This window comes from Orbicella faveolata, unplaced genomic scaffold, assembly GCF_042242905.1.
Source record: "Orbicella faveolata isolate gen_17 unplaced genomic scaffold, um_ofav_v1 contig_13, whole genome shotgun sequence".
Classification (NCBI taxonomy): Eukaryota; Metazoa; Cnidaria; class Anthozoa; order Scleractinia; family Merulinidae; genus Orbicella; species Orbicella faveolata.
The window spans coordinates 6708969-6734868 of NW_028301540.1; the positions used below are offsets into that span (position 1 = coordinate 6708969).

Consider the following 25900-nt stretch of genomic DNA (forward strand, 5'->3'; position numbering starts at 1 on the left):
GGCCTTTCGAGAGATGTGGGCGGGTTTAAAAAAACCCGGAATTTCTTTTCGGTAAAATTAAAAAGTCACTTGTACATTAGACAAGACGGAGTTCTAAACTCTTTCCTAAATTGAATTACAAATGGCAAACCGTTTACTCGGCGTCGCATTTCTCGTCTGCTGATCAGTGATGAACAAGAAGGAGTGGGATTCTAGTAAACTTTCCTTCGCGTCGCTTTCGCGCGTTTGACTTCTTCCTAAACCGACTATTCAGCCCTTGAGGATGTTATTACGCCAGAGAGGTCACCATTTCTTCTATTTTCTTAAAACATATTTCGTAACTTTTTTTAATTACACAAGAACATGTAAACTAGTTTTTGTCGGTTTCGTGCTAACTAAAGAAGTGTTTTAGGCGTGCTTGTTTGTGTGTTGAGTGCCTGGGGGCTAGTAGGCTATTTGAGGTTTGAGCTAGGCGTTGAAGTGTTAATGAAAATCCAACAACCTTACAGACATAAAGAAAAGAATTGAGAAAAATCAAATGCAACCGATGTAATAACCTGTTCTAATTGAAACCCCTGAACACTTTTCTCTAACTCTGAAATGCAATTAATGAGAGAAGGACGTGGCAAGAATCCTGTGCAGCTTTCATACTCTGGTTCCAAACCCAACATGAATCAGTAGGCCAGATGACTTCGTCATGGGCTAGTTTGCAACGCAAATTCAATTCTTTCTACTTCTGCACTTCTGTTATTCTTGGAATGCTAGCTTTTGCCGATGACCCTTGGACTGCTGTCGCTCTCGCCACACCTGCAAATCTGTAGCAAGTACTATGTTGAGAGCGCGAATGTGTACTGTATTGCTCTGGTCTAGCCATATAACACCTTTCTCGTGAGAAAGCGGGGGATGTGGGAAATACACCACGACCTTGAAAGCAAGCAAAAAGTTAAGGTTTCTCTGAATCCGCTATTACAATTTTTTTTTAACTGTGCAAAAAAGTTGTATTTCATTATGCTAATTATTTCCAGACAATAAAAAAATGGGGGTCACCGAGCTCGTTTTTGAGTTATTGTCGCTTAAAGCTAAAATTAGGCGTGTTTTTAACAGGTTTAAGTGTTGCTATGAAAATCTAAAAAAGTTTCACAACTTGTTCACCAAATCGACTGGGCATTTCTTTGATACCACTATAATGGCAATATATTATAAATTTTGGTGGCAATAATCTAGCAAAACAAAAGTGCTGGAAAGTGCTGGAAACCGGCGAGAGCCACCTTAAATAAAGCATGTGGTGAAGAATTGCAGAGAGGAAACAAACAAATGTCTAACGTCAGCATATTTGCAGAGATAAGTAAGATGGTATACCAGCCACTAGAGTATAGCATTGTTTTGCATTACTTCACTCTGTGATTGATCAGCAAAACTCGTGCCACTTTTTCAACCAATTAGAAGCAAAACCAAAACCAATCGGGACTTGCACACGCGTATTTTCCCGCCCTTTGCGCCGGTTTCATGTAATTGCACTGTTTCGGTCCGTTGTGATTGGTCAGAGTAATTGATTTGGGTTTGGTTTTACGACACTCAATTGAAAACCGCCCTAAAGAAACTAACTTTAAAAAACACAAAGACTAATTTTATTGTATTATCATTCAGATATATTACAAACATACAGCATTTCCAAAGCCAACCTTTCTTCGTCGGGTTTTTACCGACGATGAGCAGTAGCATTTTACCGTTTCTGCTTTAAACAATATTTGCGGCTGATGCAAAATTTGTTTCCATAAAGTCCATGTTACTTCTAGATATTTTTCAGACACACTGGGCTTCCTATGCTTGTGAACAGGGAGTATATTGGGAAAAAGTGCACCCAACGCTGCTTCTTGGTTTGTGGAAGCCACAATAACTAAAAAGTTGGGCTAAAACACTTTTGTTGTAGGCTACGATATTCGCGCCGTTTGATGGTGCCCGTTGTTTTATTATTAGAAAATCAAAGAAAAGAAGCTGTTTACTATCTACATGATCCGTTTTTATTCTTTTCTCTGCCGCGTCTATAGGCCAACGATAAATCAAAGCGTTTTCACAAAACGGACTGGAAGCCTAACCGTTAACATACAAACACAATTGAAAAGGAATGTATGTGGACATGGCACATCGTACTCAATGTTAATAATTGCGACCTGTAAAGTCACAGACGATATATATATCATGTTAATGTTTACAGAATAATCACAGTTCATGGCAAACATACACCTTCCTTGGTTCTGGTAAATTCGTGTCCAGACAACTGTGCTACATAACCTGCAACTTGGAAGTCTAGAAACTCGTAAAACTCATTGACTTATTCAATTAAACCCGTTTTTCCTTCTCCGACTTGAATTAACGTTTGCCATTTCTCAGCCACGTAATTTCTAAAAATTGAAATCAATTTCTGATCGTACTTCAGCTGGCAGAATAAATATAACTGATTCCGAAATGAATATACCTGCATGATATAAAAGCGAAAAGCATGCCATAATAGAAGAAGATTGCACAAGTAATCCTTCCGCAATTATACTCCTCAAAAATGTATAGACGTAACTGTAGGCGCCTTCTTGGATTTTTAGAGAACGCACGAAAGCTGGGAACTGGAGAAGAGGGAGGACACCTGGACATTTTTATGCATCCGCAAGCCACGCCCCACGTCCCAAGGTGATTTTGGTGCCTATTCAGCTTTCGCTCACCTAATAGTCCAAGACCTAGGTGGCGCCTACACCATAGAACCGTGCGTTTTCAGCACAAAAACATAGCGGAACTGTTTACGGTCCGGCAAAATCTCGACCCTTCATATTCGGCTCTCACTAGCTTCTCCTGGATTTAGTTCTTCAATGATTGACTCCATATTTGGCCTCATTCCAGGCACTTCACGTACACAGCGTTCTACGAGCCCGCGAAAATGGCCGTTCCTAATCGCTGCTATTTGCCTTCTTCGCCGTTGTGGATCTGGTTCTTGCCTGATGCACATTTCACAGAGAAGAACGCCAAAGCTGTAAACATCAACCTAAGAACAATATTATGTTAATTTTCGTAACAAAAAGAGAGATATTTAAACCTCATGGCACGCAACTTTCATTTTAATGCTCCACCAACCTACAATTTTGACCACGGAGGGAAACGTTTCTTTCTAATAAATTCTTGTGTTTCCTTCATGAATTAGTTAAATATCAAATTATTGAAAATTTGACCTTGGTGGAACCTAATTTCCATAAGCCACTGATCGAATATCGGGCAATGAATGGCTGAGTTGGGAGGTCTAGTTTCTTACTGTTTCTGTGAGGGGATTATCGGCGAATAATTGCCCTGCAGATTGCAGCTTTTAGAACCGGTAAATTATGTTTGACAATTTGTCAAATTAACCATTGAAGAATATTAATGCGTGTGTAAGTTGGTTCAGTTTTGAGCTTTATAAGGTCCTAATGACAGAGCATTGTCTGATGTTTACTAGCGGTCAGCGATTGATTTTGAAAAGCGAAAAAAAAAAAAGGATCGCAGTGAATTCTTGATAGATAGATACTGGGCTAACGTCCAATTAATGCCTAATTAAAAGCGAAATAGGGAGTCAGAGCTGACATGAAAACCTCCCAGTTAAATTATACCCTTCCGGAGTCCTTTTACGATCATTTATCTCTGCAACCGACTTTAAAACTGGCGTACTAACCTTGCAGCTAATTGGCTGGTCGTGGTCCTCATTCAAGAATTCTGGTGCACTGTAGATCACAGCACCGGCGTAATTTATGTTGCTCTGACGTGCGAAATTTGCAGTGCCATAATCAGACAGTTTGGCTCGCCATCGATCACTCTGTCGCCATAGCAACACATTAGCACTACTGACGTCGTGATGGATGATAGGTATGGGCTGCTGATGCAGGTAATTCAGCCCCAGAGCTACATCTCGAGAAATAACAGGGACTTCGTTAGCAGAAAGGGGCGTCACGTCTTCATTATTCAGTTTTTCCCGCAGACTGCCATCCAGGATCTCTGTAACCAGCAGTGGCCTTTCATCAGTTGTTGCTCCAATAAACTGCAACAGACAAGGATGGCGGCATCTTGAAGCCATGCCGACTTCTCGCTCAAACGCATGCCTGGTATAATCAGACGTAATCAGATTTTCATGCATTTGTTTCACAGCGACATCACAGCCATGAAATTTCCCCCGGTAAACAAATCCCCACGCGCCATGTCCTAGTTCCTGTTCCAAGATCTGAATGTCATTCCGATTAATGACCCACTCACGCTGTTGTGATTCATTTAATTGCTCTCTCACTGTTTCCAATTCTCTTTCCGATATTGCTACCTGCCTCTGCAATTCAGCCTCTCTTTGTTGCTGCTGTGCCCTTAATAATTCTTCCTGTCTTTGAAGTTGACTAAATTGTTCTCTCACTGTTCTTAATTCTTGCTCTCCTCTTGTTAACTGCCCTTGCAAGTCAGTGATAAGTTGTTCCCTATCTCTCATTCGTTCTTCTTGTCCTCTGGATTCATTCAATTGTTCTCTCATTTGGCTTATTTCTCCTTCCCGTGTTCTCATTTGGTTCTCTAATGCAGTGACTTGTTGTTGTTTCTCTCTCAGTTGTTCTCTGATCTGGTTCATCTCACCTTCCCGTGTTCTCATTTGGTTCTGTAGTGCAGTGATTTGTTGTTGTTGATGCTCTCTTAGTTGTTCCCGTTGTCCTCGACACTCAATTAATTGTTCATTCATTGTTGTAATTTCTTGCTCTTTTCCTCTCAGCTGATTCTGCAGTTCAGTGATTCGTTGTTGTTTATCTCTTAATCCCCGCGCAGCACGTTCCAGTTCTTGTCGTGTTTCATTCAATTGCTCTCTCACTGTTTCCAATTCCATCTCCGATATTGCTATCTGCCTCTGCAATTCAGCGACTCTTTGTTGCTGCTGCGCCCTTGATAATTCTTCTTGTCTTTGAAGTTGACTAAGTTGTTCTCTAACTGTTCTTAATTCTTGGTCCGTTCTTGTTAATTGACTTCGCAACTCAGTGATACGTTGTTCCTTCTCTCTCATTCGTTCTTCTTGTCCTCTGGATTCATCCAGTTGTTCTCTCATCTGGTTCATTTCTCTTTCCCGTGTTCTCAATTGGTTCTCTAATGCAGTGACTTGTTGTTGTATCTCTCTCAGTTGTTCTCTCATCTGGTTCATCTCACTTTCCCTTGTCCTCAATTAGTTCTGTAGTGCAGTGACTTGTTGTTGTTGATGCTCTCTTAGTTGTTCCCGTTGTCCTCGACACTCAAATAATTGTTCATTCATTGTTGTAATTTCTTGCTCTTTACCTCTCAACTGACTCTGCAGTTCAGTGACCCGTTGTTGTTGTTCTCTGCGGCATCTTTCATTTTGTCCTTGGAAGTCATTGAACTGCGTTCTCACTAGTTGTCGCTCGTTTGCTGTCAACTTATCTTGCATTTCAGTGACCCGTTGTTGTTCCTCTGTCAACTGTTTCTTTTGCTCTTGAAATTCAATAGTATTTGCTGTTACCCGACTTTGCAGTTCACCAGCTCGTTGCTCTTCTTGTCTTAACTGCTCCAGTAATGATGCTTTCTCCGCGTTGTTTTCCTGTAACTGTACTTGCAATTTGGTTAGTTCTCGTTCTCTTCTTGTTAACGTCTCTTCCAAATCAGTGACTCGTTGCTGTTCCTCTCTGAATCGTTTGCTTTGTTCTTGGAAATCTCCCTTGTTTGTTTTCAGCTGATCTTGCAGTTTACTTACTTGTTTTTCTTCTTTGAATCGTTCTTCTCCTTGTTGAGGCGCAATCAATAACTCTTTCGCCATTGACAGATCTTGCTCAGTTTTTCCCAACCGAGCTTGTAACTCAGAGACTTGTTGTTGGTGTTGTTTTTCTGATAGTCTTTCTTGTTCTTGACACCTATATAACTGTTCCTCTTTTGTTGTCAACTCTCCTTTACACATTGTCAACTGAGTTTGCAGTTCATTAGCTCTTTGCTGCTCCTTTTCTAATAGTTCTTCTTGTCGTTGACAATTTTTCGACTTTTCCTCCAGTGCTATCAACTCTTGTTCGAATAACATTGTCAACTGATTCAACTGTAATTCTCTGATTACTTCGGCCTCAACTTGAAATTCTGTCAGTTGGTATCTTATTGTTGTCAACTCTTGGTCCTTTTTTACCATCTGATTCTTCAGTTCCTTCAATTCTTGTTTGCAAATTGTCAGGTGATCCTGCAGTTTAGTGGCTCGTTGCTGCTCGTCCTCGTGTCGCTCTTTTTGTCTGTTCAATTGTTCTTTAGTTATCGTCAATTCTTGTTCCTTTATCATCAAATGATCTTGCAGTTCCGTGACCCGTTGATGCTCTTCCCTCAATTGTTGTTCTTGTCCTTGAAATCTGTTCAATAGTTCTTTAGTTATTATCAATTCTTCATCCTTTGTTCTCAACTGATCTTGCAATTCACTGACTCGTTCTCGTTCCTCTTGTAATAGTTCTTTTTCTCTCTGAAATCTATTCAATATTGCCAGTTGTTGTTTGTGTGTTCTCAAGCGTTCTTGCAGTTCACTGACTCGTTGTTGTTCGTCTTTCAATCGGTCTTCCTCACCTTGGAATTCCTTCAATTCTTCTCTCATTGTTGTCACTTCTCGTTCTCTTGCTCCCAGTTTTTGCCGCAGCTCATTTATCAACTGTCGTTGCTTAATTAACAGTTCTTCTTTTCCTTGAAATTCATTTAATTGTTCTTTCATTATTCGCAACTCTTGTTTGTTTGCTTCCAACTGATTTTGCGGTTTAATTGGAAGCTGTTGTTGCTCTCTTAACAGTCCTTCTTCTCCTTCTCCTTCTTCTTCTTCTTCTTCTTCTTCTTCTTCTTCTGCTGCTTCTGCTTCTTCTTCTGCTTCTGCTTCTGCTTCTGCTTCTTCTTCTTTTTTTCCTTCTTCTCCCTCTTCTTCAAATTTGTTCGCTTCTTCTTTCATTGTTTTCAATTCTTGACTGCATGTTGTCAAATAAACTTGTAAAACAGTAACATATCTCTGACATTCAGTGATCTGCTCACTGGTGGTTGTCGATTCTTTTTGGTTTCCTTTTAACTGTTTTTCCAATTCACTGACTACTGGTTGGTGCTTTCCAACAAATTTGTTATTTCGTCGAAGTTGATTCAATTGTTCTCTAGTTGTTGTCAACTCATTTTCATTTATTCTCAACTGATCTTGCAGTTCAATGACTTGTTGTTGTTTCTCTCGTAAAAGGTCTTCACGATCTTGAAATTCATTCAGTTGTTTTCTAGTTGTCGCCAATTCGCCTTCCTTTATTTTTAACTGATCTTGCAGCTCAGTGACTTGTTGTCGCTTGTCTTTCAATTGTTCTTCTTGTTCTTGAAATTCATTCAGTTCCTTTCTAGTTGTTACCAATTCGTCTTCTTTTATTTTCAACTGATCTTGCAGCTCAGTGACTTGTTGTTGCTTCTCTTTCAATTGTTCTTCTTGTTCTTGAAATTCATTCAGTTCCTTTCTAGTTGTCGCCAATTCGTCTTCTTTTATTTTCAACTGATCTTGCAGCTCAGTGACTTGTTGTTGCTTCTCTTTCAATTGTTCTTCTTGTTCTTGAAATTCATTCAGTTCCTTTCTAGTTGTCGCCAATTCGTCTTCTTTTATTTTCAACTGATCTTGCAGCTCAGTGACTTGTTGTTGCTTCTCTTTCAATTGTTCTTCTTGTTCTTGAGCTTCATTCAGTTGTTTTCTAGTTGTTACCAATTCGTCTTCCTTTATTTTTAACTGATCTTGCAACTCAGTGAGTTGTTGTCGCTCCTCTTTCAATTGTTCTTCTTTTTCTTGAAATTCATTCAGTTGTTTTCTAGTTGTTGTTAATTCGTCTTGTTTTATTGTCAACTGATCTTGCAACTCAGTGACTTGTTGTCGCTTCTCTTTCAATTGTTCTTGTTGTTCTTGAACTTCTTTCAGTTGTTTTCTAGTTGTTGCCAATTCGTCTTCCTTTATTTTCAACTGATCTTGCAGCTCAGTGAGTCGTTGTCGCTTCTCTTTCAATTGTTCTTCTTGTTCTTGAAATCCATTCAGTTGTTTTCTAGTTGTTGCCAATTCGTGTTCTTTTATTTTTAACTGATCTTGCAGCTCAGTGACTTGTTGTCGCTTATCTTTCAATTGTTCTTCTTGTTTTTGAACTTCATTCAGTTGTTTTCTAGTTGCTGCCAATTCGTCTTCCTTTATTTTTAACTGATCTTGCAGCTCAATGACTTGTTGTCGCTTCTCTTTCAATTGTTTTTCTCTTTCTTGAACTTCATTCAGTTGTTTTCTAGTTGTTGCCAATTTGTCTTCCTTTATTTTCAACTGATCTTGCAGCTCAATGACTTGTTGTCGCTTCTCTTTTAATTGTTCTTTTTGTTCTTGAACTTCATTCAGTTGTTTTCTAGTTGTTGCCAATTTGTCTTCCTTTATTTTTAACTGATCTTGCAGCTCAGTGAGTTGTTGTCGCTTCTCTTTCAATGGGTTTTGTTGTTCTTGAACTTCTTTTAGTTGTTTTCTAGTTGTTGTTAATTCGCCTTCCTTTATTTTTAACTGATCTTGCAGCTCAGTGACTTGTTGTCGCTTCTCTTTCAACTGTTCTTCTTGTTCTTGAACTTCATTTAGTTGTTTTCTAGTTGTTGCTAATTTGTCTTCCTTTATTTTCAACTGATCTTGCAGCTCAGTGACTTGTTGTCGCATCTCTTTCAATTGTTGTTCTTGTTCTTGAAGTTTATTCAGTTGCTTTCTAGTTGTTGCCAATTCGCCTTCCTTTATTTTTAACTGATCTTGCTGCTCAGTGACTTGTTGTCGCCTCTCTTTCAATTGTTGTTCTTGTTCTTGAAGTTTATTCAGTTGCTTTCTAGTTGTTGCCAATTCGTCCTCCTTTATTTTTAACTGATCTTGCAGCTCAGTGACTTGTTGTCGCTTCTGTTTCAATTGTTCTTGTTGTTCTTGAACTTCATTCAGTTGTTTTCTAGTTTTTACCAATTCGTCTTCCTTTATTTTCAACTGATCTTGCAACTCAGTGACTTGTTGTCGCTTCTCTTTTAATTGTTCTTCTCTTTCTTGAACTTCATTCAGCTGTTTTCTAGTTGTTGTTAATTCGTCTTCCTTTATTTTTAACTGATCTTGCAGCTGAGTGACTTCTTGTCGCTTCTCTTTCAATTGTTCTTCTTGTTCTTGAACTTCACTCAGTTGTATTCTAGTTGTTGCCAATTCGTCTTTCTTTATTTTTAACTGATCTTGCAGCTCAGTGACCTGTTGTCGCTTCTCTTTTAATTGCTCTTCTTGCTTTTGAACTTCATTCAGCTGTTTTCTAGTTGTTGCCAATTCGTCTTCCTTTATTTTTAACTGATCTTGCAAGTCAGTGAGTTGTTGTCGCTTCTCTTTCAATTGTTCTTGTTGTTCTTGAACTTCATTCAGTTGTTTTCTAGCTGTTGCCAATTCGTCTTCCTTTATTTTCAACTGATCTTGCAGCTCAGTGACTTGTTGTCGCTTCTCTTTCAATTGTTCTTCCTGTTCTTGAACTTCTTTCAGTTGTATTCTAGTTGTTACCAATTCGTCTTCCTTTATTTTCAACTGATCTTGCAGCTCAGTGACTTGTTGTCGCTTCTCTTTCAATTGTTCTTCCTGTTCTTGAACTTCTTTCAGTTGTATTCTAGTTGTTACCAATTCGTCTTCCTTTATTTTCAACTGATCTTGCAGCTCAGTGACTTGTTGTCGCTTCTCTTTCAATTGTTCTTCCTGTTCTTGAACTTCTTTCAGTTGTATTCTAGTTGTTACCAATTCGTCTTCCTTTATTTTCAACTGATCTTGCAGCTCAGTGACTTGTTGTCGCTTCTCTTTCAGTTGTTCTTCTCTTTCTTGAAATTTATTCAGTTGTTCTCTAGTTGTTGTTAATTCGTCTTCCTTTATTTTCAACTGATCTTGCAGCTCAGTGACTTGTTTTCGCTTCTCTTTCAGTTGTTCTTCTCTTTCTTGAAATTTATTCAGTTGTTCTCTAGTTGTTGTTAATTCGTCTTCCTTTATTTTCAACTGATCTTGCAGCTCAGTGACTTGTTTTCGCTTCTCTTTCAATTGTTCTTCCTGTTCTTGAACTTCTTTCAGTTGTATTCTAGTTGTTACCAATTCGTCTTCCTTTATTTTCAACTGATCTTGCAGCTCAGTGACTTGTTGTCGCTTCTCTTTCAGTTGTTCTTCTCTTTCTTGAAATTTATTCAGTTGTTCTCTAGTTGTTGTTAATTCGTCTTCCTTTATTTTCAACTGATCTTGCAGCTCAGTGACTTGTTTTCGCTTCTCTTTCAATTGTTCTTCCTGTTCTTGAACTTCTTTCAGTTGTATTCTAGTTGTTACCAATTCGTCTTCCTTTATTTTCAACTGATCTTGCAGCTCAGTGACTTGTTGTTGCTTCTCTTTCAATTGTTCTTCTTGTTCTTGAAATTCATTCAGTTCCTTTCTAGTTGTCGCCAATTCGTCTTCTTTTATTTTCAACTGATCTTGCAGCTCAGTGACTTGTTGTTGCTTCTCTTTCAATTGTTCTTCTTGTTCTTGAGCTTCATTCAGTTGTTTTCTAGTTGTTACCAATTCGTCTTCCTTTATTTTTAACTGATCTTGCAACTCAGTGAGTTGTTGTCGCTCCTCTTTCAATTGTTCTTCTTTTTCTTGAAATTCATTCAGTTGTTTTCTAGTTGTTGTTAATTCGTCTTGTTTTATTGTCAACTGATCTTGCAACTCAGTGACTTGTTGTCGCTTCTCTTTCAATTGTTCTTGTTGTTCTTGAACTTCTTTCAGTTGTTTTCTAGTTGTTGCCAATTCGTCTTCCTTTATTTTTAACTGATCTTGCAACTCAGTGAGTTGTTGTCGCTCCTCTTTCAATTGTTCTTCTTTTTCTTGAAATTCATTCAGTTGTTTTCTAGTTGTTGTTAATTCGTCTTGTTTTATTGTCAACTGATCTTGCAACTCAGTGACTTGTTGTCGCTTCTCTTTCAATTGTTCTTGTTGTTCTTGAACTTCTTTCAGTTGTTTTCTAGTTGTTGCCAATTCGTCTTCCTTTATTTTCAACTGATCTTGCAGCTCAGTGAGTCGTTGTCGCTTCTCTTTCAATTGTTCTTCTTGTTCTTGAAATCCATTCAGTTGTTTTCTAGTTGTTGCCAATTCGTCTTCTTTTATTTTTAACTGATCTTGCAGCTCAGTGACTTGTTGTTGCTTATCTTTCAATTGTTCTTCTTGTTTTTGAACTTCATTCAGTTGTTTTCTAGTTGCTGCCAATTCGTCTTCCTTTATTTTTAACTGATCTTGCAGCTCAATGACTTGTTGTCGCTTCTCTTTCAATTGTTTTTCTCTTTCTTGAACTTCATTCAGTTGTTTTCTAGTTGTTGCCAATTTGTCTTCCTTTATTTTCAACTGATCTTGCAGCTCAATGACTTGTTGTCGCTTCTCTTTTAATTGTTCTTTTTGTTCTTGAACTTCATTCAGTTGTTTTCTAGTTGTTGCCAATTTGTCTTCCTTTATTTTTAACTGATCTTGCAGCTCAGTGAGTTGTTGTCGCTTCTCTTTCAATGGGTTTTGTTGTTCTTGAACTTCTTTTAGTTGTTTTCTAGTTGTTGTTAATTCGCCTTCCTTTATTTTTAACTGATCTTGCAGCTCAGTGACTTGTTGTCGCTTCTCTTTCAACTGTTCTTCTTGTTCTTGAACTTCATTTAGTTGTTTTCTAGTTGTTGCTAATTTGTCTTCCTTTATTTTCAACTGATCTTGCAGCTCAGTGACTTGTTGTCGCATCTCTTTCAATTGTTGTTCTTGTTCTTGAAGTTTATTCAGTTGCTTTCTAGTTGTTGCCAATTCGCCTTCCTTTATTTTTAACTGATCTTGCTGCTCAGTGACTTGTTGTCGCCTCTCTTTCAATTGTTGTTCTTGTTCTTGAAGTTTATTCAGTTGCTTTCTAGTTGTTGCCAATTCGTCCTCCTTTATTTTTAACTGATCTTGCAGCTCAGTGACTTGTTGTCGCTTCTGTTTCAATTGTTCTTGTTGTTCTTGAACTTCATTCAGTTGTTTTCTAGTTTTTACCAATTCGTCTTCCTTTATTTTCAACTGATCTTGCAACTCAGTGACTTGTTGTCGCTTCTCTTTTAATTGTTCTTCTCTTTCTTGAACTTCATTCAGCTGTTTTCTAGTTGTTGTTAATTCGTCTTCCTTTATTTTTAACTGATCTTGCAGCTGAGTGACTTCTTGTCGCTTCTCTTTCAATTGTTCTTCTTGTTCTTGAACTTCACTCAGTTGTATTCTAGTTGTTGCCAATTCGTCTTTCTTTATTTTTAACTGATCTTGCAGCTCAGTGACCTGTTGTCGCTTCTCTTTTAATTGCTCTTCTTGCTTTTGAACTTCATTCAGCTGTTTTCTAGTTGTTGCCAATTCGTCTTCCTTTATTTTTAACTGATCTTGCAAGTCAGTGAGTTGTTGTCGCTTCTCTTTCAATTGTTCTTGTTGTTCTTGAACTTCATTCAGTTGTTTTCTAGCTGTTGCCAATTCGTCTTCCTTTATTTTTAACTGATCTTGCAACTCAGTGAGTTGTTGTCGCTTCTCTTTCAATTGTTCTTCCTGTTCTTGAACTTCTTTCAGTTGTATTCTAGTTGTTACCAATTCGTCTTCCTTTATTTTCAACTGATCTTGCAACTCAGTGACTTGTTGTCGCTTCTCTTTCAATTGTTCTTGTTGTTCTTGAACTTCTTTCAGTTGTTTTCTAGTTGTTGCCAATTCGTCTTCCTTTATTTTCAACTGATCTTGCAGCTCAGTGAGTCGTTGTCGCTTCTCTTTCAATTGTTCTTCTTGTTCTTGAAATCCATTCAGTTGTTTTCTAGTTGTTGCCAATTCGTGTTCTTTTATTTTTAACTGATCTTGCAGCTCAGTGACTTGTTGTCGCTTATCTTTCAATTGTTCTTCTTGTTTTTGAACTTCATTCAGTTGTTTTCTAGTTGCTGCCAATTCGTCTTCCTTTATTTTTAACTGATCTTGCAGCTCAATGACTTGTTGTCGCTTCTCTTTCAATTGTTTTTCTCTTTCTTGAACTTCATTCAGTTGTTTTCTAGTTGTTGCCAATTTGTCTTCCTTTATTTTCAACTGATCTTGCAGCTCAATGACTTGTTGTCGCTTCTCTTTTAATTGTTCTTTTTGTTCTTGAACTTCATTCAGTTGTTTTCTAGTTGTTGCCAATTTGTCTTCCTTTATTTTTAACTGATCTTGCAGCTCAGTGAGTTGTTGTCGCTTCTCTTTCAATGGGTTTTGTTGTTCTTGAACTTCTTTTAGTTGTTTTCTAGTTGTTGTTAATTCGCCTTCCTTTATTTTTAACTGATCTTGCAGCTCAGTGACTTGTTGTCGCTTCTCTTTCAACTGTTCTTCTTGTTCTTGAACTTCATTTAGTTGTTTTCTAGTTGTTGCTAATTTGTCTTCCTTTATTTTCAACTGATCTTGCAGCTCAGTGACTTGTTGTCGCATCTCTTTCAATTGTTGTTCTTGTTCTTGAAGTTTATTCAGTTGCTTTCTAGTTGTTGCCAATTCGCCTTCCTTTATTTTTAACTGATCTTGCAGCTCAGTGACTTGTTGTCGCTTCTCTTTCAACTGTTCTTCTTGTTCTTGAACTTCATTTAGTTGTTTTCTAGTTGTTGCTAATTTGTCTTCCTTTATTTTCAACTGATCTTGCAGCTCAGTGGCTTGTTGTCGCATCTCTTTCAATTGTTGTTCTTGTTCTTGAAGTTTATTCAGTTGCTTTCTAGTTGTTGCCAATTCGCCTTCCTTTATTTTTAACTGATCTTGCTGCTCAGTGACTTGTTGTCGCCTCTCTTTCAATTGTTGTTCTTGTTCTTGAAGTTTATTCAGTTGCTTTCTAGTTGTTGCCAATTCGTCCTCCTTTATTTTTAACTGATCTTGCAGCTCAGTGACTTGTTGTCGCTTCTGTTTCAATTGTTCTTGTTGTTCTTGAACTTCATTCAGTTGTTTTCTAGTTTTTACCAATTCGTCTTCCTTTATTTTCAACTGATCTTGCAACTCAGTGACTTGTTGTCGCTTCTCTTTTAATTGTTCTTCTCTTTCTTGAACTTCATTCAGCTGTTTTCTAGTTGTTGTTAATTCGTCTTCCTTTATTTTTAACTGATCTTGCAGCTGAGTGACTTCTTGTCGCTTCTCTTTCAATTGTTCTTCTTGTTCTTGAACTTCACTCAGTTGTATTCTAGTTGTTGCCAATTCGTCTTTCTTTATTTTTAACTGATCTTGCAGCTCAGTGACCTGTTGTCGCTTCTCTTTTAATTGCTCTTCTTGCTTTTGAACTTCATTCAGCTGTTTTCTAGTTGTTGCCAATTCGTCTTCCTTTATTTTTAACTGATCTTGCAAGTCAGTGAGTTGTTGTCGCTTCTCTTTCAATTGTTCTTGTTGTTCTTGAACTTCATTCAGTTGTTTTCTAGCTGTTGCCAATTCGTCTTCCTTTATTTTCAACTGATCTTGCAGCTCAGTGACTTGTTGTCGCTTCTCTTTCAATTGTTCTTCCTGTTCTTGAACTTCTTTCAGTTGTATTCTAGTTGTTACCAATTCGTCTTCCTTTATTTTCAACTGATCTTGCAGCTCAGTGACTTGTTGTCGCTTCTCTTTCAATTGTTCTTCCTGTTCTTGAACTTCTTTCAGTTGTATTCTAGTTGTTACCAATTCGTCTTCCTTTATTTTCAACTGATCTTGCAGCTCAGTGACTTGTTGTCGCTTCTCTTTCAATTGTTCTTCCTGTTCTTGAACTTCTTTCAGTTGTATTCTAGTTGTTACCAATTCGTCTTCCTTTATTTTCAACTGATCTTGCAGCTCAGTGACTTGTTGTCGCTTCTCTTTCAGTTGTTCTTCTCTTTCTTGAAATTTATTCAGTTGTTCTCTAGTTGTTGTTAATTCGTCTTCCTTTATTTTCAACTGATCTTGCAGCTCAGTGACTTGTTTTCGCTTCTCTTTCAATTGTTCTTCCTGTTCTTGAACTTCTTTCAGTTGTATTCTAGTTGTTACCAATTCGTCTTCCTTTATTTTCAACTGATCTTGCAGTTCAGTGACTTGTTGTTGTTTGTTTTGTACCAGGTCTTCCTGTTCTTGAAATTCATTCAGTTGCTTTCTATATGTTGCCAATTCTTCGTCCTTTATTTTCAACTGATTTTGCAGTTCATTGACTCGTTGGTGTTCACCTTTAAATTGTTGTCTAGTTGTTTCCAATATTTTTTTGTTTGTTCTCAACTGATTTTGCAGTTCACTGAATCGGTTTTGTACCTCTCGCAATACTTCTTCTTGTCCATGAAATTTTTGTCTAATTATTTCCAGTTCCTGTTCGTATGTTGTCAACTGCCCTTGTAGTTCACTGACTCGCTGTTGCTCCTCTTTCAATTGGTCTTCTTTTTCTTGGAATTCTTTCAGTTGTTCTCTTGTTGTTATCAATTCTCCTACGTTCGTTGCCAACCGCATCTGCAGTTCAGTGACCGATTGTTTTTCCTCCTGCAATACTTCTTCTTGTCCTTGAAATTCCTTCAATTTTTCTCTTAATGTTATCATTTCTTGTTCTTTTGCTGACAGCTGATTTTGCAGCTCAGTTATAAACTGTTGTTGTTCTCTCAACAGTTCTCCTTGTTCTTGAAATTCATCCACTTGTTCTTTCGTCAGTGTTTTCAGTTCTTGGCTGCATTCTGTCAAGTGTCTTTGCAGAACAGTAGCACATCTTTGATATTCAGTGACTTGTTCACTGGTGGTTTCCAATTGTTTTTCGCTTGCTTTTAAGTGTCTTTCTAATTCAGTGACCATTAATTGTTTCTTTCTCCACAATTCTTCTTTCCCTTGAAATACATTCAATTGTTCTCTTATTGTCAATTTTTGACTGGGTTGTTTTGCTCTCATCAAGTCATCTTCTAATGAAAATTGAATCAATTGTTCTGTCGTTGTCTCCAAGTCTTCCTTGTCATCTGGTTTTTCCTCGGCAGTCTCAACATGGAATAGGTCATCAAATAAGTTGAGCAATTGGCCTGTCTCGTTCTTTGTGTCGTTAATCTCTGCTTGCAGTTCAGTCCATCGTTCTCTGTGCATGTTTAATTGCTCCTGAAAGGCTGTTCTACTTAACCCCGCCATTCCATTTCTTTTCCATTTCTTGGCATTTGTCTGTCAACTGAGTCTCTTTACACCTCAAAGATCATTTTTCGTTATTGTTTATTTCCTTGTTGTTCATCACGTAACATCTCCTATTTTTGACACAAAAGGAATCACAATTAGATCTGAAGGGAGGGTGGTACATGTCACCAGAAATGCGGACGCACGTGGCCAGCCTCGTTCCCAGGACCTTTGAGGAAAAGTTGACGCGTCGCTAGCAAGTGCTGGCGAGCGATGAACGAGATTGCCAATTAGCGCGCAACCTGGTCACACCAACATAAATACTTGTACTTACACCCACCCAGACCACCAGCAGTGCACGTATGGCCTTGTAATATGAATCCAGGATTTGCTAGTGGCGTGATTTTCTGGAAAATCTAATTTATATGTGAACTCCGCGATGCGTGCATTTTTCCGTTGAACGAATTGCGAGTCTGCCCGTCTTAGTTTTGCAGGTTGATTTTCTCCGACGTTGTACGCACGATAGGTCACTTCTTACAGACGAGGAAAAGAGTTGTTCGTTTAAGCTACTTCATCTGCTTGTGACCTTTGCCTTGATGCCAGTGTCACAAAAATGTATGCTGGCATAAACCACGACAAAACTCTAGGAAAGCGACCAAATCGGAGTCGATGTCACCGTGGTGAATAATATTTACAGTCTGTAGACAGCAGGCCGCAACCTGCAACCTTCTAACAATACCCTACAATCATAACGTCGTCCGGGTGAATGTAGTCCTGAGAACGACTGTTTTGTGGTGGTGACATTGACTGACGTTTGGACAACCTGAGCGGATGCAAAAGAATTCATCATCAGATTCTCAAATTCATTAATACTTTATGAAGAGAAAACAAAGGAAATCACTACCGTGAGGGAGGTTTGGATGTGTGATCCTAATTATCATAAAATTGGGTGAATTTTTGCTTTGAATTTCTCCAAGAATTATTAATACTTTAAGAAGCTATATCAAACACTCGAAAGAGTGTTTCATCAGATTATTGTTGATGTCGCCATTTCTCGTCGCTCGTTTGTCCTCAGTCAGCATTTGATCTTGCAAACGGCTATTTCTAAAACGGGAAAGAGGAATCGGAAAAAGAGGAACGGGAACGGGAACGGGAACGGGAACGGGAACGGGAACGGGAACGGGAACGGGAACGGGTGACGGGGAACGGGGAATCTCTAAAAGGGGAAATCTCTAAAAAGGGGAATCTCTAAAATAGGGGAATCTCAGAAAGGGGGAATCTCTGAAAGTGGGAGTCTCTAAAACGGAGAATCTCTGAAACGGGGAATTTCTAAAAGGAGTAATCTCTAAAACGGGGAATCTCCAAAAAGGGGAATCTCTAAAACGGGGAATCCCAAAAAGGGGGAATTCCAAAAAGGGGGAATCTCTGAAAGGAGGAATCTCTAAAACGGGGAATCTCTAAAAGGGGGAATCTCTAAAAGGGAGAATCTCTAAAACGGGGAGTCTCTAAAAGAGGAGTCTCTAAAAGGAATAATCTCTGAGTTTTTCACACTCCTCAATCTTCACTCACTGCTCAATCCTCCACCTCACTTTTATTACGAAAGTTTTTCTCAACGGAAGTTGAGAATTCTGCAACTACAAATTAATAAAGTTTTAACTGTAACAGATTGTGAAACGGAAAATTCTTCAACTACAAATTGTACACTGTATGGTGAGATGCTAAGTTTGAAAGTTTTCTTTCGGTTCTAATTTTTGCGATTTTGGGGGTTTTCCACGATCCGCAAAAAAATAGTTCCTGCAAAATAAGTATCCCGCGGAAATCAGATCCCGCAAAAATTGCATCACACGCGAAATGATATATACAGACATCACAACGAAAATCTAGTTGCTGTAATTTATTTCGTTCTTTCGTTCAGAAACAAAATGATGAAATGGGAAACGAAGCGTTCAGAACTAAAAAAAAGGTTTACAGGAAAGGATCTTTATTGGCAAAAGCACGTACAATTTCGCACAAAAGCACGATGTAACTGTGATAGAGTGACAGTGATTACTGGATTACTGTGTTCACATCTCCACGTTTTGTTTCACTTGTTAGTTGCATGCAGTCTAATAAAAAATGCAAAAATGTTGTAATTTCAATTAAATGCGAATTCTTAGAATCACAAAAATGCGCAAGAAAAACCAGTCTTTTACAAGCGGAAAAATTAGTTTCCGCAAAATGCAAAAATTTGCCGACTCCGGAAAATATTTAGTGCCACACAGTAGTTTAAAATATCAAATTTTACCGACCAATGAAGGTGGGAAAAACACATCACCTAAAACACATCATGTTTTAAACATTTTCTCGCGGCTAAGATTTAACTCCAAACTATGGCAAAGTATACATTTTTAAAAAGTTTAAAGACCAAAAGTTATGGAAAAAATATTTGTGTACCCTATAACTGTATTGTAACCTGACACCGGCTGATTAAATCTGCCACCTGCTGGGGAATGCCAGGGCTTACTTGAGAAAAGATAAGTCCTACAAGAACTGATCAAAAGGAATAATTTTTACATTTTATAAAAGAAGACAAATAGCTTGCTGGGATAAGCATAGAGATTTTTGAAAAGTTAAAAACACAAGAAATGATGACCAGTTAAATCTGATACAGAAAATCTAGCATACGTTTCAATACATAACTTCGACAGAATGCACTGGATGGAAAAGTTCTATGCTTATCCCACAGAACGTACTAAGAACAAAAATTCTGAAATTTTAGCTCAATTGAATAAATCCGTCTCAAGATATCTTTTCTTCTGTGAACGCGAAAATAACTCGTTTTGAGAAAAAGAGCTTTAAACTTACAGTAACAGTACTTGTCAAAATAAAACTTCAATACCTTAAGATTCGAGTTCCGTGAAAAACAAAACTTCGAATTTCTTTCAGAATTTTAGGTTTTATATTAAGGTCCCGCCTTAATATAACAAAATAACAATTTAAGAAGCTTTTTATACCATTAATTTGATGAGTTATTACAGGAGTACGATCCCGTGGGGGTTTCCTGGTCTTTTTCGCTACCAACACGGACGACTTAACAGGCTCAAAAGGCACCGCATTTTTGGATAGAACTCGCCTTCCAGTCAACGTTGTAATAAAGTCACTCAATCGGAAGTGACTTGAACATACTTTGGCATTATCAGACACCTACAAAGCCCGGGAAACAACCGAATTAAACAAAGAGTACTCACGTACGAAGACGACATTTTGTAAGTGTATTTCACCTACCGTGTGATTTTTCGCTTTTCCGCGCCTGATAAATCGTTTCCAGGTAGTTTTAAGATGGCTCTGTGTTGGGATTCTCTTTAGGTCCCTTTGTTCGAAGGCGAATTGTAACGACGCTTGCTTGACCTCGTTCTGATGTCAAGATGACGGCGCGTGACAAAGTCGAGAAACAAAAAAAAGCAATCCCGCCACCAAACTAAAAAAATAAGCTATTGTTGTCTACCAGGCCTTGAGATAAACAATCCTCATTACAATAATCAATCAACGATTTGTGCAGTTTCCGACAAAACCATAAACAAATGTGCTGTTTGGATTTGTTGTCATCCAGTGATGATGAAACATGCGCTTCCGGCTCCCCCGCTCACCATTTGGCAATTGATAATAACTCAAACAAACAGTGACAACCCGATTCAAAATATCGTATGAGGTGAGCTACAATGGAAATAATGCTGTAAACTCCAAATTAATCCTGAAATAGGTGGGATATCTTAACTATCCCGGTCTTGGCATAAATAGAAACGAATGAGTGCCTGAGTATCATTAAACACTGTGATGACGAAACAGTAGGAACAGTTGTAAATAGTCCGCGTTAGTTGGCTTTAGTCTCGATGCAAATCAAACACAGATTAAAAGAGTCATTGTGATCGGGTTTTGTCAATAAGAGTAAACACCTTCAGTTCGAGTAAAGGAGGGTTTAAGAGGCCGCAAAGGCAGAAAACTGGTTCATTAAGATGAATATAGTCAGTTTCATTTGAACCAAAGACTTAAAACGACGTCTCCCGGAAGAATTTAACGTGTCGGAGATCTACTTCCCTATTTAACCCATTCGCATCACTTACCTTTGTATGCCAGCACTGAAACCTATCCAGTTTGATAATTATAATTGAGTCTATGGGCCGATCCGCAGTAACAAAAAAGTTGTTTATTTCCCGGCCTGATCAATCGATTAACGGAAATCCAATCGGTCAATCGATATCAATCAATGACAATTGGTTGAGTGTTATCGATAGCTATCGGCCAATCGATGACCAATCGCCGGATAATCACAAGCTCGAGCCGAAAGGAGCAACGTATCCGTTACACGAATGGGAACATTTCTATTTCAGTCACGGTTTACGTTTTGTAAAGAATTATAGTTTTGCATTTGGTTCTGTTATGAAGATCAACAAAGTATTGTTGCTGTTGTTCACAAGGGAAATGGCAGCCGAGCATTCATTACGTTTAATCCCGGGCTTTTACCTTGCAACGATGACATAAAGCCGTAATACGCTGTGGTCATTTCCTGCTGGGTGTTTATTTAACGTGTCAACACCATATGCTTTCAGCATCGACCATCTTTCCTCATTTAACTCTCCTGACCTACCTAAGTTCCCTGCTAAGTTAGGGTAGAAGCAACTGGTTGCGTTAGCAACTCAGTCTTTGGCAAGTCCAGATACGAAACGTATTCTATATACCCGCCCAAAAAATATGGAAGTCGATGAAATTGCTAGTCGATGACAATCGATGGGAATCGATAATAATCGATGACAATCGATGGCAATCAAAAAACACAAAATTTTTGTCCATCGATTGGTCATCGATTTCCAGTATCAAACGATTAATTGTTATCAATTGTTATCGATTGCTATCGATTATCAGTTTCATCGATTGATCAGGCCGGGTTATTCAGACAAATTTTCTGTCATCACCAACGCGCTACAAGTGTGGATGGTTGTCACTACTTGACAAATTTTGGCCGAAGCGGACAAATCTTCAAACGCACCGCCGACAACATTTGTCCGGGGTAAAAACTGGACAAAATCGTTTAGGGACGGACCATTAGAAAAGTGATGGGGGGGGGGGGGGGGAGGGAGGGGTGGGGAAAAAAGCAAAACAAAAAATTCATGCAAGGGAAAATGCCAAGAAAAAAAACTCGTGTAAAGAAGAAGGTAAAGAAAAAAGTTCATGCAGAAGGAAGGTCCAATTGTGACCTTTATTTAATATATAAAATTTGCCAGTGTCTATTAAAAAATAATTCTTATTCAAAATATTCTTGGGGCATGTAGTAGATGCCTCTACAAGAAAGCGAGATAAGATCTGCCCCTGGAAAAAATTAGATGAGTTAGCTTCCTCTTGAGGCAATCCAGAGTTAGAATTGAAATATGATAAATCAGGTGAGTCTGTTTCTGTTCATGCCAGTGTAACAGATACAAATGATACTCTTGCCAAGATGTTGGCATCTGTAGATGAGTTTGTTTCCAAATATACTGGAGAAGGTCTTAGGAATGCTGTTGTAAATGAGCTGAAACGGCGTTACAATGCCTAAATTAAATCAAAACATTTATTTCAAAGAAAACAAATGCAAGTGCCAGAGCAGTCGAAAAGGCAAAATTATATGATGATTTTGACTGGGGAAAGTTCATCAGAACAAATGAAGTGCAAAACCTGTATGTCTCCCAGCTTGGTCTCTATTTAATGACAAATTTCAATCTTTCAAAGATGGACTAATCAATCCTATTGTGCTGGGATGCGCACAAACACCAGAAGGACATTTCAGGGAGGTGCAAAGTGTATCCCACCATTCCTTTTAATGTCAGGGGACACCTTCGCCCCTCAGGGCATTTTGACGGAATGCAGCCAGCTATCAGACTATGTTGAACTCTCACACGAAAGGTGAGTCCTACATTTATTTTCTATTTTTTAGTAAAATGAAGCCTAAGTTCATTTAAGTTATTACAGAGCACCATAAAAATTAAATAACTTTTAATAAACATTTGAATATTTCACTTTTACTAAACAGGTACTTTCTTTTTGGATTGACATTTTGGAGTGGAGGGCACTACAGAGGGGCTGTTTTGGTGAATGGTGTATGGCATCATTATGATGGGCTGTGGGAGAGGAATTCCAGAGGGCAGAGACTAAAAAAATGCACAGGGAAGCCGTCCACTCCAAGTGGTTTCCTCCTCTCCCACTGTGTGCACATTATTGAAAAGATTTTGCATTAAAAAGTGGCCTGTATCCTTTGATCTGTTGTGAGTGTAGAATAATTTATAAAGCACAAAAACATAGATAATCAAGATTTCACTGTTCAAAAAAAGCAATATTTGTCTGAAAAAAGAACTCGTGCAGAGGGTTTCACCTCAAAACAATTCCTGCACAAGCAGTGCAAGCTGACAATTCTCCACCCCCCCCCCCCTCCCCGCCCCCGTCATCACTTTTCTAATGGTCCGTCCCTTAAATAAACAAAATTGTGTTTATTTTGTCAGTCATTTGTCAAAAAACCTTTTAATGGTATAAATTTAGCCTCTGGGTTGTTTCTCGCGTGTTGCAAAACTAGATTTGAACGAATTTGACGACTTTCACCACAGTCAATACGGATGCAACAGACGAGACAAAAATTGTCACGCCAAATTTGTCCTAGGATTTTGCCACGGACAACTTTCAATTTTGTCTGCTAGTGCGGATCGGCCCTATAATAGTTTAGAGCATCACTGAAGCGTTCTACTCGCAAGACAATAATAGACCGTCGATCACGACAAACATAGCTCATTGTAGAATTCACCACGGTTGCATCGGTGAATACGTGAAACCAATTCTTTTTCAGCCTCTGTTTTTAGAAGTAAAACACATCATTCAAAGTCAACTTACCTTTTTCGGCTCTCAGCAATGTTGACCAATATTGGTAAGAAGGTCTAAAATGTGTTCTACGGTGGAGTTTAAATCAGAACTACTTTGCCGTTTCCGAAACTACAGATGGGTCAGTTCGTGCACTAGGTAATTGCTACAAGTTCAGAATGGTGCTCCAATCCAATCGCTCAGTTCATAGTATGCCGAGAGCTTCTTCCATGCGAAGCTTGCATTCTGCATGCAACTTGAAACATATAAAACTATTTCTGGTTGTTGCCAATAGCTTGTATCACGGCTCGTAGAACCACATTTGTTTATGAAAGGGCATCAAGGTTAACGCGAATACTGATTACAAGTTTCCACGAAATCCATGCCCCTTTTGACCTTGCGAGAACAAACCGCAAATCTTTTGATGACTTTACTCGAAAACCGTCAAATGTAAAATGTGTGGTAACTTCGCATTTAGTTGAATTAGCAACTACATGAATTCATGTGGCGTTTATTATTTCCACACACACACAAAAAAAAACCCGGCAGCAACAACACCAAAAAAAGGCATTTAGTTATGGAGGACAGTCTGCTCACAAGAGGTTTATTTAGACAATCTGTGGTGATTTGCAAATTGTGTTTTTACAAGGTATGGAAATTTCCTCGTTTTGCTAGTTCAATTTATTCGGTTTGGTGAAATGCTTGGGTGAATTTCTAGGTTATTGGTTAAAGACTGGTAAAGCCACCGCCGATAAAATGACTGCAAAGCCGTCGGCAAAAATAATATTACAATCTATGCTTTAGCGTGAATAATTATTAAACTTTAATACTACAAGTTTTTAAACTTCTGGACGTTTTCAGGCTTGTTAATGCATTTCTTAGCTTTACCTTGAATGATAATCAAGCTTAAACGAATCTTTTGTAACCTTTCTTTGACAATTTCGGTCATCCAGGCTTCATTAAAACGTGATTTACTGTTTGAAACTCAGATGTAGTGATATAAGCTTACGCATATTGTGTTTAAGGTTACCGTATACATGTACCTTCAGGGATGTCTCGTATCCAAGTGATGTAGCGCGTCCGATTTAAGTCGTAGATACCTAAACGCTATATCAAATTAAAAGCTTAAAGAGCTGGCTATCAAACCATACCAAAAATTTTGAATTAAAATGAATTGCCGATTTTTTCGCAGCCACTAAATGCGAGCGTCCTAATCACCTTTTGGAAGCTACAAGTTAAAGCGAATTTTGTTTTTCGCCAATTTATTTTTTCCTTGATTTCAGGACAAAAAGCGCTAAAAAAGCGCGTCTGCGTTTTGCCATATTGCAGTAAAAAGTTTACTTTTTGCAGTAAAAAGTTACAGAACATTTTCGAACTAGGATTTAAAAAATGTGAAGTGATCGTACAAAAATCGCTCTCGGAGAAAAAATATTTCGAAATAAACAATTCGCAGACACATGTTTGTTTTTTATACGTTAATCTAGCTACTGTCCAAATTTGAGGGCAGTCAAACAAATTCCCTTTGAGTTGTAACTCTTTAAAGTGTCTGCTTCAAGCGAAAAAATTTATTCGAGAAAACAGCGCTAAGAAAAATTTCTTGCTTCGCAAACGAACTCCGCCCACAAACGCCTTCAACTGGGTTCTCAGATCACTGAGTCAATCAGCGCTTGGAAAATTTACTACCAAAATTTAAGCGAGAATCTCCAAAAACCCTTGTGTTTCGCAATGCGCTCAAGGCGGAGAGATAATTCTCTTCGGGCCGATTAATGACGATATCCCTGAATCGGTGTACTCAGAGATAAATGGTGAGATGATAAGGGAGGCTGCGTTAAGAACAAAGGGATCAGGGGTCCATGCGGAGTTGACGCTAATGGTTTTAGAAGAATGATGGCTTGCAAATCCTTTAAACAGTCGTCTACAAAATTATGCGAGGCGATAGCCACAATGACAAGGACTCTATGTACAACTTATATCGACCCTGCAACCATAGAGCCACTGGTGGCAAGCCGATTGATTCCCCTGGATAAAGGTGAAGGTGCAGTGAGGCCTATAGGGGTCGGCGAGGTGATACGAAGGATTATTGGAAAGTGTGTAATGAACGTTTCTAAGGGAGACGTGGTTGAGGCGAGTGGTTCACTCCAGCTATGCGCAGGTCAAAAGTCCGGCAGCGAGGCTGCTATACATGCTATGCATGCCATATTTGAAGCAGATGACACGGACGCGGTACTGCTCATCGATGCTTCTAATGCATTCAATGCACTTAACAGAGCAACTTCACTGCATAATATCCGGGTTCTCTGCCCTGTAATTGCAGCATATGCCATCACTACTTACAGGAAGTCGGCACGCTTGTTTATTACCGGCGGCAAAGAGATCATGTCAGCTGAAGGAACAACACAGGGTGACCCACTTGCTATGGCCCTCTACGCCTTAAGTGTGCAGCCGCTGATCACAAGCCTGCAGGCGGCGTCCAGTAATAAACAGTGCTGGTTTGCTGACGATGCCTGTGGAGCTGGTTCTGTACTGGAAATCAAGAAATGGTGGGATGTCCTCAACAGCCTTGGCCCAGTCTTTGGCTATTTTCCCAACCCCAAGAAATGTTGGATTATCTCAAAGCCAGATAAAGAGGCAAGCGTGAAAGAAGTGTTCAAGGACACGGCTGTCAATGTGACGGTAGAGGGACAAAAACATCTGGGTGCGGTGATAGGTTCACGGGAATATCTAGAAGAATACGTTAGCGAGAAGGTGACCAACTGGGTCAGCGAGATTACCAAGCTGGCAGAGTTTGCTCTTTCTCAGCCTCAAGCGTGTTATGCTGCTTACACCTTTGGCCTCAAGCACCGATGGACCTATTTTTTGAGAACTTTGCCTGATATTCAAGAATTATTGGAGCCTTTGGAGAATGCCATATCTAAGGTGCTCATCCCTGCAATTACGGAGCATAGGTGCGCTCGGCTGGACAGGGAC

At 38.7% G+C, this 25900-nt stretch overlaps 2 protein-coding genes and 1 pseudogene across 3 annotated transcripts; 1 reads left to right on the forward strand and 2 right to left on the reverse strand.

Annotated features, from left to right (window-relative positions):
- Positions 1 to 1584: 1584 nt before the first annotated feature.
- LOC110054147 (uncharacterized) lies at positions 1585 to 5155 on the reverse strand. Its single transcript, XM_020760482.2, has 2 exons — positions 3668 to 5155; positions 1585 to 3010 (listed from the first exon to the last, which is right to left on the reverse strand). Exons 1-2 carry the CDS (start codon positions 5153 to 5155, stop codon positions 2795 to 2797), a joined length of 1704 nt encoding a protein of 567 aa, XP_020616141.2. The 3' UTR covers positions 1585 to 2794.
- On the reverse strand, positions 5024 to 23236 carry LOC110056681 (uncharacterized). Of its 2 annotated transcripts, none has more exons than XM_089284312.1 (2): positions 22967 to 23236; positions 5024 to 16209 (listed from the first exon to the last, which is right to left on the reverse strand). In XM_089284312.1, exon 2 carries the CDS (start codon positions 16097 to 16099, stop codon positions 5177 to 5179), a length of 10923 nt encoding a protein of 3640 aa, XP_089140438.1. In that variant the 5' UTR covers positions 16100 to 16209; positions 22967 to 23236; the 3' UTR covers positions 5024 to 5176. The 2 variants fall into 2 exon arrangements, with proteins under 2 accessions (XP_089140438.1, XP_089140437.1); XM_089284311.1 differs by lacking the exon at positions 22967 to 23236 and adding an exon at positions 20179 to 20344.
- LOC149114772 (uncharacterized) lies at positions 21970 to 25398 on the forward strand (annotated as a pseudogene).
- The last annotated feature ends 502 nt before the right edge of the window (positions 25399 to 25900 follow it).

What these genes read in the sequence shown, in the direction of transcription:
- LOC110054147 (XM_020760482.2), bottom strand. Translation starts at nt 5,155, where the DNA reads ATGAACCAGATGAGAGAACAACTGAGAGAGATACAACAACAAGTCACT. An exon ending in ACCAGCCAATTAGCTGCAAG is followed by an intron (nt 3,011 to 3,667) that starts GTTAGTACGCCA and finishes TATTGTTCTTAG; the next exon opens with GTTGATGTTTACAGCTTTGG.
- LOC110056681 (XM_089284312.1), bottom strand. Translation starts at nt 16,099, where the DNA reads ATGGCGGGGTTAAGTAGAACAGCCTTTCAGGAGCAATTAAACATGCAC.